Raw genomic sequence first — 11,903 nt, forward strand, 5'->3', positions numbered from 1 at the left:
CCCCTTACAGCTTTTAGTAGGCGGAACAGACGCTTAAGCCGGCTAAGCTGACAGTAATCTAGTGAGAATCCCCACAGGGATATATCGATCTAAAATCTATGGGAATGGGGTCTTAGACCATTATGAAAATCAATGACGTCCCAAAACGTAGCTGTGCATCGATTTATTGGACAAATAGGGAGTTTTCTGCCAAAGAATATGATTGGATAATTCATGTAAAGCAGTCACAGCCGACACTGAGTATTCTCATTTAAAGGTGCAGTCCGCCAAACGTTTCATCAGACCAACAGACTCGATCTGACATCCAACAGACCTGCAATTTTCCAGAAATTAATTCATCAGCGGTAGAACTATCGTCTGAAGATGAAGATCACAAGTACCATGCTCGTTTGTGTTGTTTTGATGATGGCGAAACTTTGTGCAGTCGGCGATGCTCGTAAGTACTAAACTTATCGTTTTAGCTGGATCGATCCAACTTTGCAGGAGATTTTCTCTAAGTGTTGGGGGTGGTCGGCTCATGCCCTAGTTAGATTCCACTTTACCAAAATAACACGATTCAGAGCTGGGCCTCCGAAGACGTGTGTTTTGACAGCGCCCCTTGCAGAGTTGAGGGCGGCTTTTAGAGTGTGTTAGGCTTCTCGCCTTTATTATGAGGAAAGATCGTTTCTGATAGGTAGGTAGATAGGTGTCTTGTCTACCTAGTATGAGATTTATATATATATATAGGGTGCCCTGAAAAGGTCATTCCGTGATTGGTACGATAGAGGCGTGTCGCCTGTTGAGGGAAGGGGGAGGGTGCACTAGTTGCAGATAGCAATATTTTCCATCTACAGTTCTCCGCTCTACCAACTGAGCTATCGCGAGTCGACCGCCGACTCTTGAGCCATTCATACCGTCCAGCTCGTATCCCATTTGTTGTGGAGGAGAACTCCTCAACAGGATAAAGCATCTTAGACTGAACGGAGACACCTTTGCTGACCGCCTCCGTCCCTAAATGTTTTTTTTTTATCTCGGACTCTGCAGCTGATGAAAGTCACTTGTTGACCGAAAAGCGATTTCTGCAACCAGTCCACCCTCCCCCTTCCCTCAACAGGCGAGACGCCTCTATCGTACCAATCACGAAAAGCCCTTTTCAGGGCACCCTATATATATATATATATATATCGGTATCTATAAATCTCATACTAGGTAGACGAGACACCTATCTACCTACCTATCAGAAACGATCTTTCCTCATAATAAAGGCAAGAAGCCTATCACACTCTAAGGGTGCTTTCCCAGAGATTTAGATCGATCTAAAGATTAAGTTTTAGATCGACCTAACTCCTAAGGGGTTCACGCTAAATTGCAGTCAGCCGAGAGGGCACCATAGTTAATTACCCCCTTACAGCTTTTAGTAGGCGGGACAGACGTTTAAGCCGGCCAAGCTGACAGTAATCTAGTGAGACTCCCCGCAGGGATAGATCGACCTACAAATCTATGGAAATGGGCTGTAAAAGCCGCTCTCAACTCTGCAAGGGGCGCTGTCAAAACACACGTCCTCGGAGGCCCAGCTCTGAATCGTGTTATTTTGGTAAAGTGGAATCTAACTAGGGCATAAGCCGACCACCCCCATCACGTAAGTGCAATCACTGTTATTGGCTTAAATGCCAGACACAACTCTAGCTGCTAGGGGCTAATAAGCCGCGCGCACACGAAAGTGAATTATCCCCTAGCATCAAGGAATCGTGTCATACAATTAAACTGATTACACTATCAGCAATTAAGCGGGGTTGGATCGATCCAGGTGGTACGATGTTTGAATCTTTATACATTGCTACAAGGTACTCATAGATTTAATATTAAGTACAGGGGCGATCCAGGATTATTTGATGGGGGGTCCGGAACGACAGGCCTCGGATGCGAAGCCGACCATCGCCCCCTTGGTGTGGGGTTTGGGGTCTGCTCAAGGGTCCTGTAAACAGTGCCCTTTGGTACGGTTTAGAACTTAAAAAAAATGGCGTTTTAAACACTTTTATCTAAACACAGAAACTATATAACTTGTCTGCATCTATCCTTAAAAGTTCAGGTCTGTGTATTGCTTTGTGAAAGTTAAGTTTTCGCTGATTTATCTTTTTTCCTTTTCAACATGAAATGTTTTTCACTGTTCTGGTTCTCACCCAAGGGTTTCATTCTTTTAATCACCTAATCGATAATTTTCATATTTTTCACTGCAGCTCTGATGATAGAATCCCATTTCCATTGTTCATCTGGCATGCTGTTGTGTAAAAGTCATTTATTCATTCACTACAGAACCATGTGTTACATTACTAAGAAAATCACCCAGCCCTTCGGGCTTATAAGACGCTTAATGTACATAACCGTTCTTGTCATTTATGATATATTGTGGCTATATATTTTGCGAGTACATTTTTGCTTTTTTTTTTCCTTCAGAGGCAGCGGGATGTTGTAAGTAGAACATCAAACTTCGTATATTATGATCTACAGTTTGTTTCCAATCTATAGAGAGAAATCACACTGGTTTTATCATTTTTAAAGAAAGCGTTACAGCAATGAATTATAGTTCACTTATCACGTTATAGGCTCTTTCAAAGTGCATAGCAAACAGGAAAACTTCATATTGTGAAATGTTGTGTATTTTGGTGTCGAAATAAAGATTTTTACTCAAATAAATCAAAATCTATTTAAAATGCATGCATTTTCAAAGTATCTCATCCTTTTTTAATTTTTCAGCTCAACTTCCACAACGGTGCTGTGAGTATGGTATTGCATTAAGCGAGAAGTAAATTTAAATCTCAGTTATTTTCTGTCTGACAAGCTTTTATTTTATTCCATTAGATTGCATTTCAGTTATAAGGTATGGAAATGCATGTTTTCCCGTGCTACAGTATTTATATCAGTAAAGACCGCAATCATTAAGTGGCATTAGGAGCCTCACAGATATAATGGTCATATCCTCGGGTTCATCTTCAATAAGCATACATAAAGTGTATTAAAAAAAACAGATAAAATGATGTAACATTATGCAGCTTGACATGTAAAAGGGATGAAGCTTATTTTGTGCTTTCCTTCTTTTTTGCAGCATATCCGTTAATTTTGCGACCGTTTTGAAAGTAAATTAAACAGTATGTTTTCACTTCCAGCGTACATTCAGGAAATCGAGTGTGACGGCACAACTCACTCGTTCTCCGGCAGCTATCATCCCACGGATGCGGATCTGACATCGCTGCGATACTCCATCACTTCCTATGGCAATAGGAACATCGTTGTATCCACTTGCAACACCGCCGACTTCGACACACAACTGGCTCTTTTTGAGTGTTCTGCGTTAGTTCAAGTTGAATCAGCTTGGAATGGGACATGCGGCAAATACATCCGGGACAGTCTGTACCACAATGACGACGCCACCGGGTGCGACATGACCTCTAAACTCATGATCCGTCCAATCCAGATAGAAAGTGGGACGTACATAATAGGTGTGGGCGCGTATAGTGTTGGCGGGGACTTTAACGTCACCATCTCTTGTTAGAGATGCCATGGCCCAGCGTAATAAAACTGAGAGTGACTTGCTCGAGACCAGCAAAGTTGCTTAAGACTCCAGTTTTATGGCCAGATTTATTCCAGAACATATTAAGCTCATAAGCCAACACAGTCACAGATTTATTAACTGCAAAAAAAAAAAAAAAAATGATCAAGTTGAAATGACGATTGTATCTCTTCTTAAGTCATGAATAAAATGTCTACTGCTTTAAAATCTATTTCGTTAGTTTTATTTGAAAGCAAAACTTCACACTGATGTTTTATAAAGGAAAAATGTGTTCAATTTAAATTGTCATGAATTAAAAAAATTCTGTCAAAGGTTAAAATAATAATAATAACATATTTTCTGCAATTCCAACCCCGAGGTTGAGGTTTTTACAAAGAATGCAATCATCTCTTATTAATATATATATACGTCATTAGCATGTATAAGAAAAACAATATAGGTCAATGAGGCCTTCTTTTTGGTTCGGAAATTGTCGCGAACGGACAACAAAAATGGATTATAAATTCAAATCCACCCTTGTGTATATATCTCATACACTTTGCTTGTTATATAATCTAGACTCGGAGAATAAAGCAAGTCCTCACAAGGTGCTCATATTAAGAAGAATTTTGATTTAGTCTGTTCCAAATTCTGGGCAAATCAGGCCCACTGTTTTATGTTCGTTGTAAGAAAAATCTTTAAAGTATTTGTTAGTCTAGACGGAGCTCCTCTAAATCGTTTCAAACCATTTCCAAGATTGCGAGTATAATGTATGTATATAGATCTTTTGAAAAGAGTCTAAATAGTAAATATTGAAAACCGTTTACCACACTGAATGCGACAATTCTTTGTTAGTGGTATTTCAAAGGCATAACATTTTTGTTGTCCGTGCGCGACAATTTCCAACCAAAAAGAAGGCCTCTATAAAACCCCCTTTACACTGGAGGGCGTCCTTTGTGCGTCCTTTCTGACGCACATATAACTGGCATCTCAGTGGTCGTAAAAAGGAGGCACAAGCATCACTTTGGTTGCAAAATGAATGCTCAATGATCGGCCAGTAGTCGGCACGTCAAGTATTTTTTTCTCTCAAACGAGGCCGTACTACGGACACAGAAAGGATGCCGCCCAGTGTAAATGGGGCTTAAAGCGTAGACCCAAAGTGTGTGTGTGAGCCGGGGGGGGGTCTACCTTGATCGATGGCAGCCTCATCGATGGCAGCCACAGTCTCATCAAAAGATATTTCTTTGTTTGATTTTCTTAAACCAGAATAATGATTACATTCATAATTAAAATATTAATTATCTTCAACCCCAGTGCAACGGTCACAATTTTTCTCACTATACTATGTATGTATCTCTCTTTTCTGTCATTTTAAAACGTATGAACCAAAGTTCAGAACTTGGCATACACCAGTGTAATACATGTACACTGTTTTGGCAAGTTTGTCCCACCGTCCTAATACAGTATTCCAAAAGGCAAAAAGTTCGTCTTGGTATTGGCCTAAGTTACGTCATTAACTTTGACATATTTTAATAGAGTACTATGATTGTGTACTTTGATTTGGTACAAAAATCCCGCAAATGTTACCATAAACAAACTACATGTACCTCTACAAAATCTTTTTAAATCTAAGTAACTTTTTTGAAAATAATGAAAAAAACTGGAGTCAGAAAAAAAATCTCGTATATGCAAAATAACCCCCTCCCCCTCCCCTCTCCCCCCGCCCCACTTTAGTAGGCTAATATATGATTGGCAGGAAGTAATGTTCATATGAGAGATTTGTTATGGTGATGATCTTAATGGCCTTGATGATCTTAGTGTTGATTAAATAATCTTATCAAAGTTTTCGGTTGTCAACTGGTGAGAAAGAAATTTTCTGCACTAACAATCTTTCCACTTCAGAGATGCTCTGCACATGACATGGCTTTTACAAGGGCGGATCCAGGATTATTTGAAGGGGGGCTCAGCGGATGCAAAGCACCCTCTTCCCCCCCCCCCCCCCCCCCCCCCCCTTGGCGCTGGGTTTGGGGCCCGCCGAAGGACCCCGAACATTTTGGGTATTTTAAAGGGCGAACGGTGCCATTTGGTATGGTTTAAAAATATGATTCAGCTAGTCAAAATTCTAATTTCAAGAGGGGCCATTGGTGTGATTTTTTCAGAAATCGAAGGGATGGGGGGGGGGAAGGACCCCCTGACACCGCCACTGTATAATGCTCCTAGAATGTGAATCCTGCTATAGTATCAGACATTGAACGAGTGGGAATTTAATCTAAGGGGGGGGGTCAGGTATAGAAAACAATATTGGCCAAGCTCCATTCAGTATTCAGTCATGCAGAACAGATTTGTAAAGGGTTCAGCATAAGTGTGTGCGTTTGACAAATGAGAGTAAAGAAAAATTCATGGAACAAATATAAAGAACAATTTCCAAGAATTTTTTGGGAAAATTTATTTGAATGCCTTCAGCACTCCAATCCTTTAATGGCAGTGTCATTCGGTGCAAAATAAAAAATATTTTATTGCATGCTTCATCTTTTAAAGCAACAGGCACCTGTCTCAAAATCAATAAAATTAATTGAAGTTGCTTATGATTATACTTATTCTTGGCATAAAAAGAGACATAAATGCACTGATATCAGAATAAATAATATGACAATCATTCTGATACACAAAAATAATGCACAGTTACAAAAGAAAAAAACAGGCAAACAACCGTCGCATACACTTGTGTAAGGTCAGTTATTTTATTCCCAATTTGGAGTTGTTATGAAAAAGAGTTTTCAAGCAATCAAAGGAGTCATGTCCGAGATTTTTCATTTCAGATTAGTTTTCTATCAACTCATATGCAAGTCAGACACTGTCAAAAACAGAATGCTGGTATTCACTGCAGACAGAATACATTCTTCTTCTTCTATGTTCGTCAAGTTATGTGATATGCGTAAGATGCAAGTAGTGTGGAAATTAATTATCAAATAAAATCGAACTGCCACAAAATTACCTCTGTCTTAGTATTCCTATCTACCCAGCCAACTCCGATAATCACTGACAAATACAAAAAATGAAAGTGGGGTTGTAAAATCTTTCGAATTTTGTTCTGTGACAGAGCACCCTTTCTTTGGAACGAATTTTTGGTGTGGATTGTTTACGTTTGTTGTTGACTTCAAACACAGGTTTGGAACTCAAGCTTGGGGTTAACATATCAGATTAATTGTAGATTTACTAGCGTATAATATACATTTCTATCAGACTCCAACATTATTTCAAAACTTTTGGACAAAGGCAACACATAAACAGGACAGATCTTAAACAAGGAAAATCAAAGATACAATAAATAATACCAATGCAAGTTATATCGTGATATAATCAGTAATAATAATAATAATAATTTATTAAGCCAATAAAATACAAATGTATAAAATCGGGAATCTTTTGCCCTGTAGTAGCGCCATTGAAATATAAAAAATGAAAATGAAAATTACATGTTAGAGTTAAAAATAGTTACTGCCGAAGGATAAAAGCTATTTAAAAATCGCTTACTACCCTTAAAAGCTAAGAGTCTCGAATTGCTAGGTAAAAATTTAAAAAGGGTATGGGCTGGATGGGAACTGTCTGTCATTATTGATAATGTTTTCTTTTTAGTCCTGTCTAGATATATAGTATGGACGGGAGTTAAGTAAGTAGCCTACACATGTGTTTATTGAAACACAATAATTGTCCCTTTACAAAGGTAGTATGGAAAGGTAGTAAGTAGCCTACACATGTGCATTTCCACATAATGAAACACAATAATTGTCCCTTTACAAAGGTATATGACCGATGCTTTTCAGCTGGAAACAGATAATTTTTAGAGAGACAAAAGTTCCATGGTACAAAAAAATTCTTAAGCATGCAATTGCGTGTGTGTGTGTGTGTGTGCGCGCGCGTTTGGATATTGGGGCACTAAAGGCCATACAACATTGGTCAAAAAGGTTGTCCCACCCCCATTTCCATGTACTTTTATTTACAAATGATCACCTTACAGGTGTACATTGTTATAAACGATGCTTTTTATTCTAGATACCATGTCTAACATGTTTAATGGTTCAAAAAATACAAAATAGTGGTGTGAATATGCACATTTTATACCATTTAGTCAAATTTATAACAGGTACCCCCTCAAATCTAATGTTTCACTGTGTTTTCTACAGTTGTAAAGAAGTGTCTATTAAAAAATTGAAAAGACGCCATCAAATGTCACCAAATTTACACATAATTAGCATTAGGATGTGCTCGTTAAAGGTCACGTGCCTAATAACGTGTGCGTCTACCGCCTACTGCAATTATCTCCTGTAGTTGGCGGGACAAGCCTTCAACAAGGGTAAAAATTCTGTTTCGAGGGATATTATCCCATTCTTCCTAAACAGCTTGGGGGAGTTGGTGCACTTTTTTTTATGGGATTGGTTCTCCTCTGCATTGCACACTCCAATTCATGTCACAGGTGATTAGTAAGGTTAATATCAGGGCTCAAAGATGGTGGTTCCATCCTTAGAATATTGTGTTTCTACAACAAATGCACTAGTTATAACAATTTACACCTGTGAGCTGATCATTTGTAAATAAAAGTACATGGAAATGGGGGTGGGACAACCTTTTTGACCAATGTTGTATGACATAAGACCTTCGCGCAAGTTTATAAAAGAGAAAAGAATTGAACCAATTTACATGCTTCATGTATTAGTAACAAGCTATAGAAAAAGCTGAAGAGAACTACATACTTATGTGTGTTTGACAGTTTAACTGTTGGACATGAAATAATGCATTACTGTTTTAAATAACTGTGTAACGTCTAAACTGAATCAAAGACTGAATCAAATGTCTGGAATAGACACAAACTAACTTTCTTATCATTCTGCACTTGTTGACACGATGTTTTTCTCACGTGCAACTACATAGAATGTGGGTCGATTAGAAAGAGTAGGCCTATATGACTGAGTAAACCCGACCTACCAATGTGTTCTCATTTTTACTGTATTGCAAGCAGATGCGTGTCTACATAATATACGTAACACCTATTACAGTGGCAAGCACTGAAAAGATCGTTCCCTTATTATTAAGACTTTTAAATCTTGACAAAAATAGCTGAAGTTTCCTTTACAATATAAGCTGAGACCTTTATGCGTCCTTTCTACGACTAAAGATATACCCAGGACACCTAATGGGCTCCAAAGCAAAAAAAAAAATAAATATGAAGGCGACACTTGAGCGATGTTTGAGCAACCACTGAGCGTCCTCTTTGCCTTCTCTGTACATAGCATCATTGGCAGACAAAGTCGACCAGTAGTGATCATTCTTAAATCTTTTTGCCTCCTACGAGGCTGATTAACTTCTATGCTCGTCAAGTTGTCATATGCATAAGATGCAGGTAGTGTTGGAATTTTAAAATTCTCAAGTAAAAACAACCTGCCACAAAAATTACCTCTAAGTCTTAGTACTGGGCATTCCTATCTACCCAGCCACCTACGATAATTACTGACAAATACAAGAAAAATCAAAGTGGACTTGTAATATCTTTTTAATTTTGCTCAGTGACAGAGCAATGTTTCAGCTTTGGGACGGTTTTTTTGGTGTGGATTGTTTAAGTAAGTCATTGACTTCAAATTTACAGGTTTGGGTTAAGAATATGATCCGGCTAGTCAAAATTCAGTTTTCAAGAGTGGGCCATTGGTGTGATATTTTTACAGAAATCAAGGGGGGGGCGGTCAGGACCCTCTCTGAGACACCCTAAATCCGCTATTGTATTGCTCCTAGAATGCATATCCCACTGTAATATCAGACATTGAACGAGTCAGAATTTCATCATAAGAAGGGAGGGGGGCAGGTATAGAAAACAATTTTGACCAAGCTCCATTCAGTCTACCGTCATGCAAAAAGATTAATAAAGGCTTCAGCATAAGTGTGTGCGTGATTGGCAAATGAGAGATGAAGAAAAATACAGAAAACAGATATAAAGAACAATTTCGAAGTAATTTATGGGAAATTTATTTGAATGCCTTCAACACTTCACTCCTTCAATGGTAGTGTCATTTGGAACAGTTTTTACTGCAAAATAAAATAATGTTTTATTGTATGCTTCATCTGTTAAAGCAACAGGCATCTGTCTCAAAATTATTTTAATAAATCAATTGCAGTGGCTAATGATTATACTTATTCTTGGCATAAGAAAAGAAATAAATGTTATGATATCAGAATAAATAATATTACAATCACCTTAATGCATTAAAATAATGCACAGTTACAAAAGAAATAAACGGGCAAAGAAATTGTACGGCCACTCATACTTGTGTAAGGTCAATTCTTTTATTCCTAATTCCGAGTATTTATGAAAAAGTGTTATAAATCGAACAAAAGAGTCATGTCCAAGATTTTTTCTTTTAAAATATTATAAGTTCTCTATCAACTCGTGATAGGCAGCCAGTGTCAAAAACACAATGCTAGTATTCACTGCAGACAGAATACAGTATTCTTCTTCTATGCTCGTCAAGTTGTCATATGCGTAAGATGCAGGTAGTGTCACTGTGGGAATTAATTATCAAGTTAAAACAACCTGCCACAAAAATTACCTCTATGTCTTATAATTCCTATCTTCCCAGCCAGCTACTCAGTACAGTAATCACTGGCCCCGTGAAAAGTACAAGAAAAATGAAGGTGGGTTTGTAAAATCTTTCGAATTTTACTCAGTGACAAAGTACCGTTTCAGCTTTGGGACGAGCTTTTGGTGTGGATTGTTTACGTATAAGGGAAGATTTTACTTTAAACTTACAGGTTTGGGGCTGAAACTTGGGGTGAACATCACAGACTAATTGTAGATTTACCACCGTATAATATGCATTTCTGTCGGACTTCAACATTATTTCAAAAAATTTGGATATAGGTGACACATAAACAGTACATATATTAAACAAATTCAAAGACATAGAATAAAAAATGCTAAGGCAAGTTATATCGTGAAAGTTTATCCCCCCCCCCCCCAAAAAAAAATCAGATTTTTCACCAAAACTAAACAAAAAAGAAATGATCTGTTAGAGGGTGAAAGATACAGAAATGCCTCAATAAACATATAATAGGGAATAATATTAGAAAAAAATAGTCAAATTTGACTACAGGGAGACTTATATTAGTTTTCAACATAAATCGATACATACATATACATGATAAAGTGTACATGTGCATTTCCACATAATGAAACACAATAATTGTCCCTTTACAAAGGTATATAACCGATGCTTTTCAGATGGGAACAGATAATTTTTGGAGAGACAAAACAAGTTCCATGGTACAAAAAAATAATTTCTTAAGCATGTGATTGTGTGTGTGTGTGTGTGTGTGTGTGTGTGTGTGTGTGCACGCGCCCGCGTGTTTGGTCTTGGGGCACTAAAGGCCATAAGATATAAGCTCTTCGCTTTATTTTATAGAAGAAAATAAAACAATTGAACCAATATACATGCTTCATGTATTAGTAACAACCAATAAAAAATCTATAGCTGAAGAAAAATACACGCATGTGTGTGTTTAACAGTTTAACTGTTTGACATTAAATAATGTATTGCTGTTTTAAATAACTTTACAACGTCTAAAATTTTAACTTCAAAGAGTGGTCAAATGTCTGGAATGGACACAAACTAACTGTCTTATTATTGTGCATTTGTTGACACGATGTTTTTCCCACGTGCAACTACATAGAATGTGGGTACATTAGAAAGAATACATAATTGAGTAAACCCAACCTGCCAATGTGTTCTCATTATTCCCAGAAATGCGCTGCATGACGTCACGCCTAGCCCACTGCGCATGCGTGCATTTTTAATGAGATGCTAGATGAACGGGTTCGCGATTCGTGAATATTACTTCCATCGCGGAAGTGTGGGATGACATTGTTGTGCTGTGATTGGCTAGTTGAGTCACGTGAAGCCCTACTGTTGCGCCCTCGCGTATCGCGTGAATGCTGCGCATTTCTAGCCTTGTTTTTACCGTATTTACTTTGCAAGCAGATGCGTGTCTACATAATATACTCCCTGTAGGGAGTCTCACTAAATTGCTACCAACCTAACCGGCTTAAATGTCTGTCACACCCAGCAAAGCTGTGAGGGGGTAATTATCTTTACCCCCCAGCTGATTCGGTAGGTGTGACAGACATTTAAGCCGCTTAAGTTGATAGCAATTTAGTGAGACTCCCCAGGGAGTTAGACCGATCCAGAAGGATCGATCTAGTCATGGGAACCCAGTCATCAGCTACACCTGCGTTTTCTTTAAAATTTATTTATTTATTTTTTTTTTAATTTTGGGATAAAGGATACAAATACACATGCAAAAACCTTCAGCAAGATGCATTTTTGACATGTAA

At 38.0% G+C, this 11,903-nt stretch overlaps 1 protein-coding gene across 1 annotated transcript; it reads left to right on the forward strand.

The window, feature by feature from the left end:
* Window positions 1-242: 242 nt before the first annotated feature.
* Window positions 243-3,758, forward strand: LOC106172232 (uncharacterized). Its single transcript, XM_087016250.1, has 4 exons — window positions 243-436; window positions 2,434-2,448; window positions 2,734-2,754; window positions 3,144-3,758. The coding sequence occupies exons 1-4, from the start codon at window positions 364-366 to the stop codon at window positions 3,527-3,529; spliced, it is 495 nt and encodes a 164-aa protein (XP_086872376.1). The 5' UTR covers window positions 243-363; the 3' UTR covers window positions 3,530-3,758.
* Window positions 3,759-11,903: the final 8,145 nt, after the last annotated feature.

This window comes from Lingula anatina, chromosome 6 (assembly GCF_051362555.1).
Source record: "Lingula anatina isolate TDL-2025a chromosome 6, LinAna3.0, whole genome shotgun sequence".
Taxonomy (NCBI): domain Eukaryota; kingdom Metazoa; phylum Brachiopoda; class Lingulata; order Lingulida; family Lingulidae; genus Lingula; species Lingula anatina.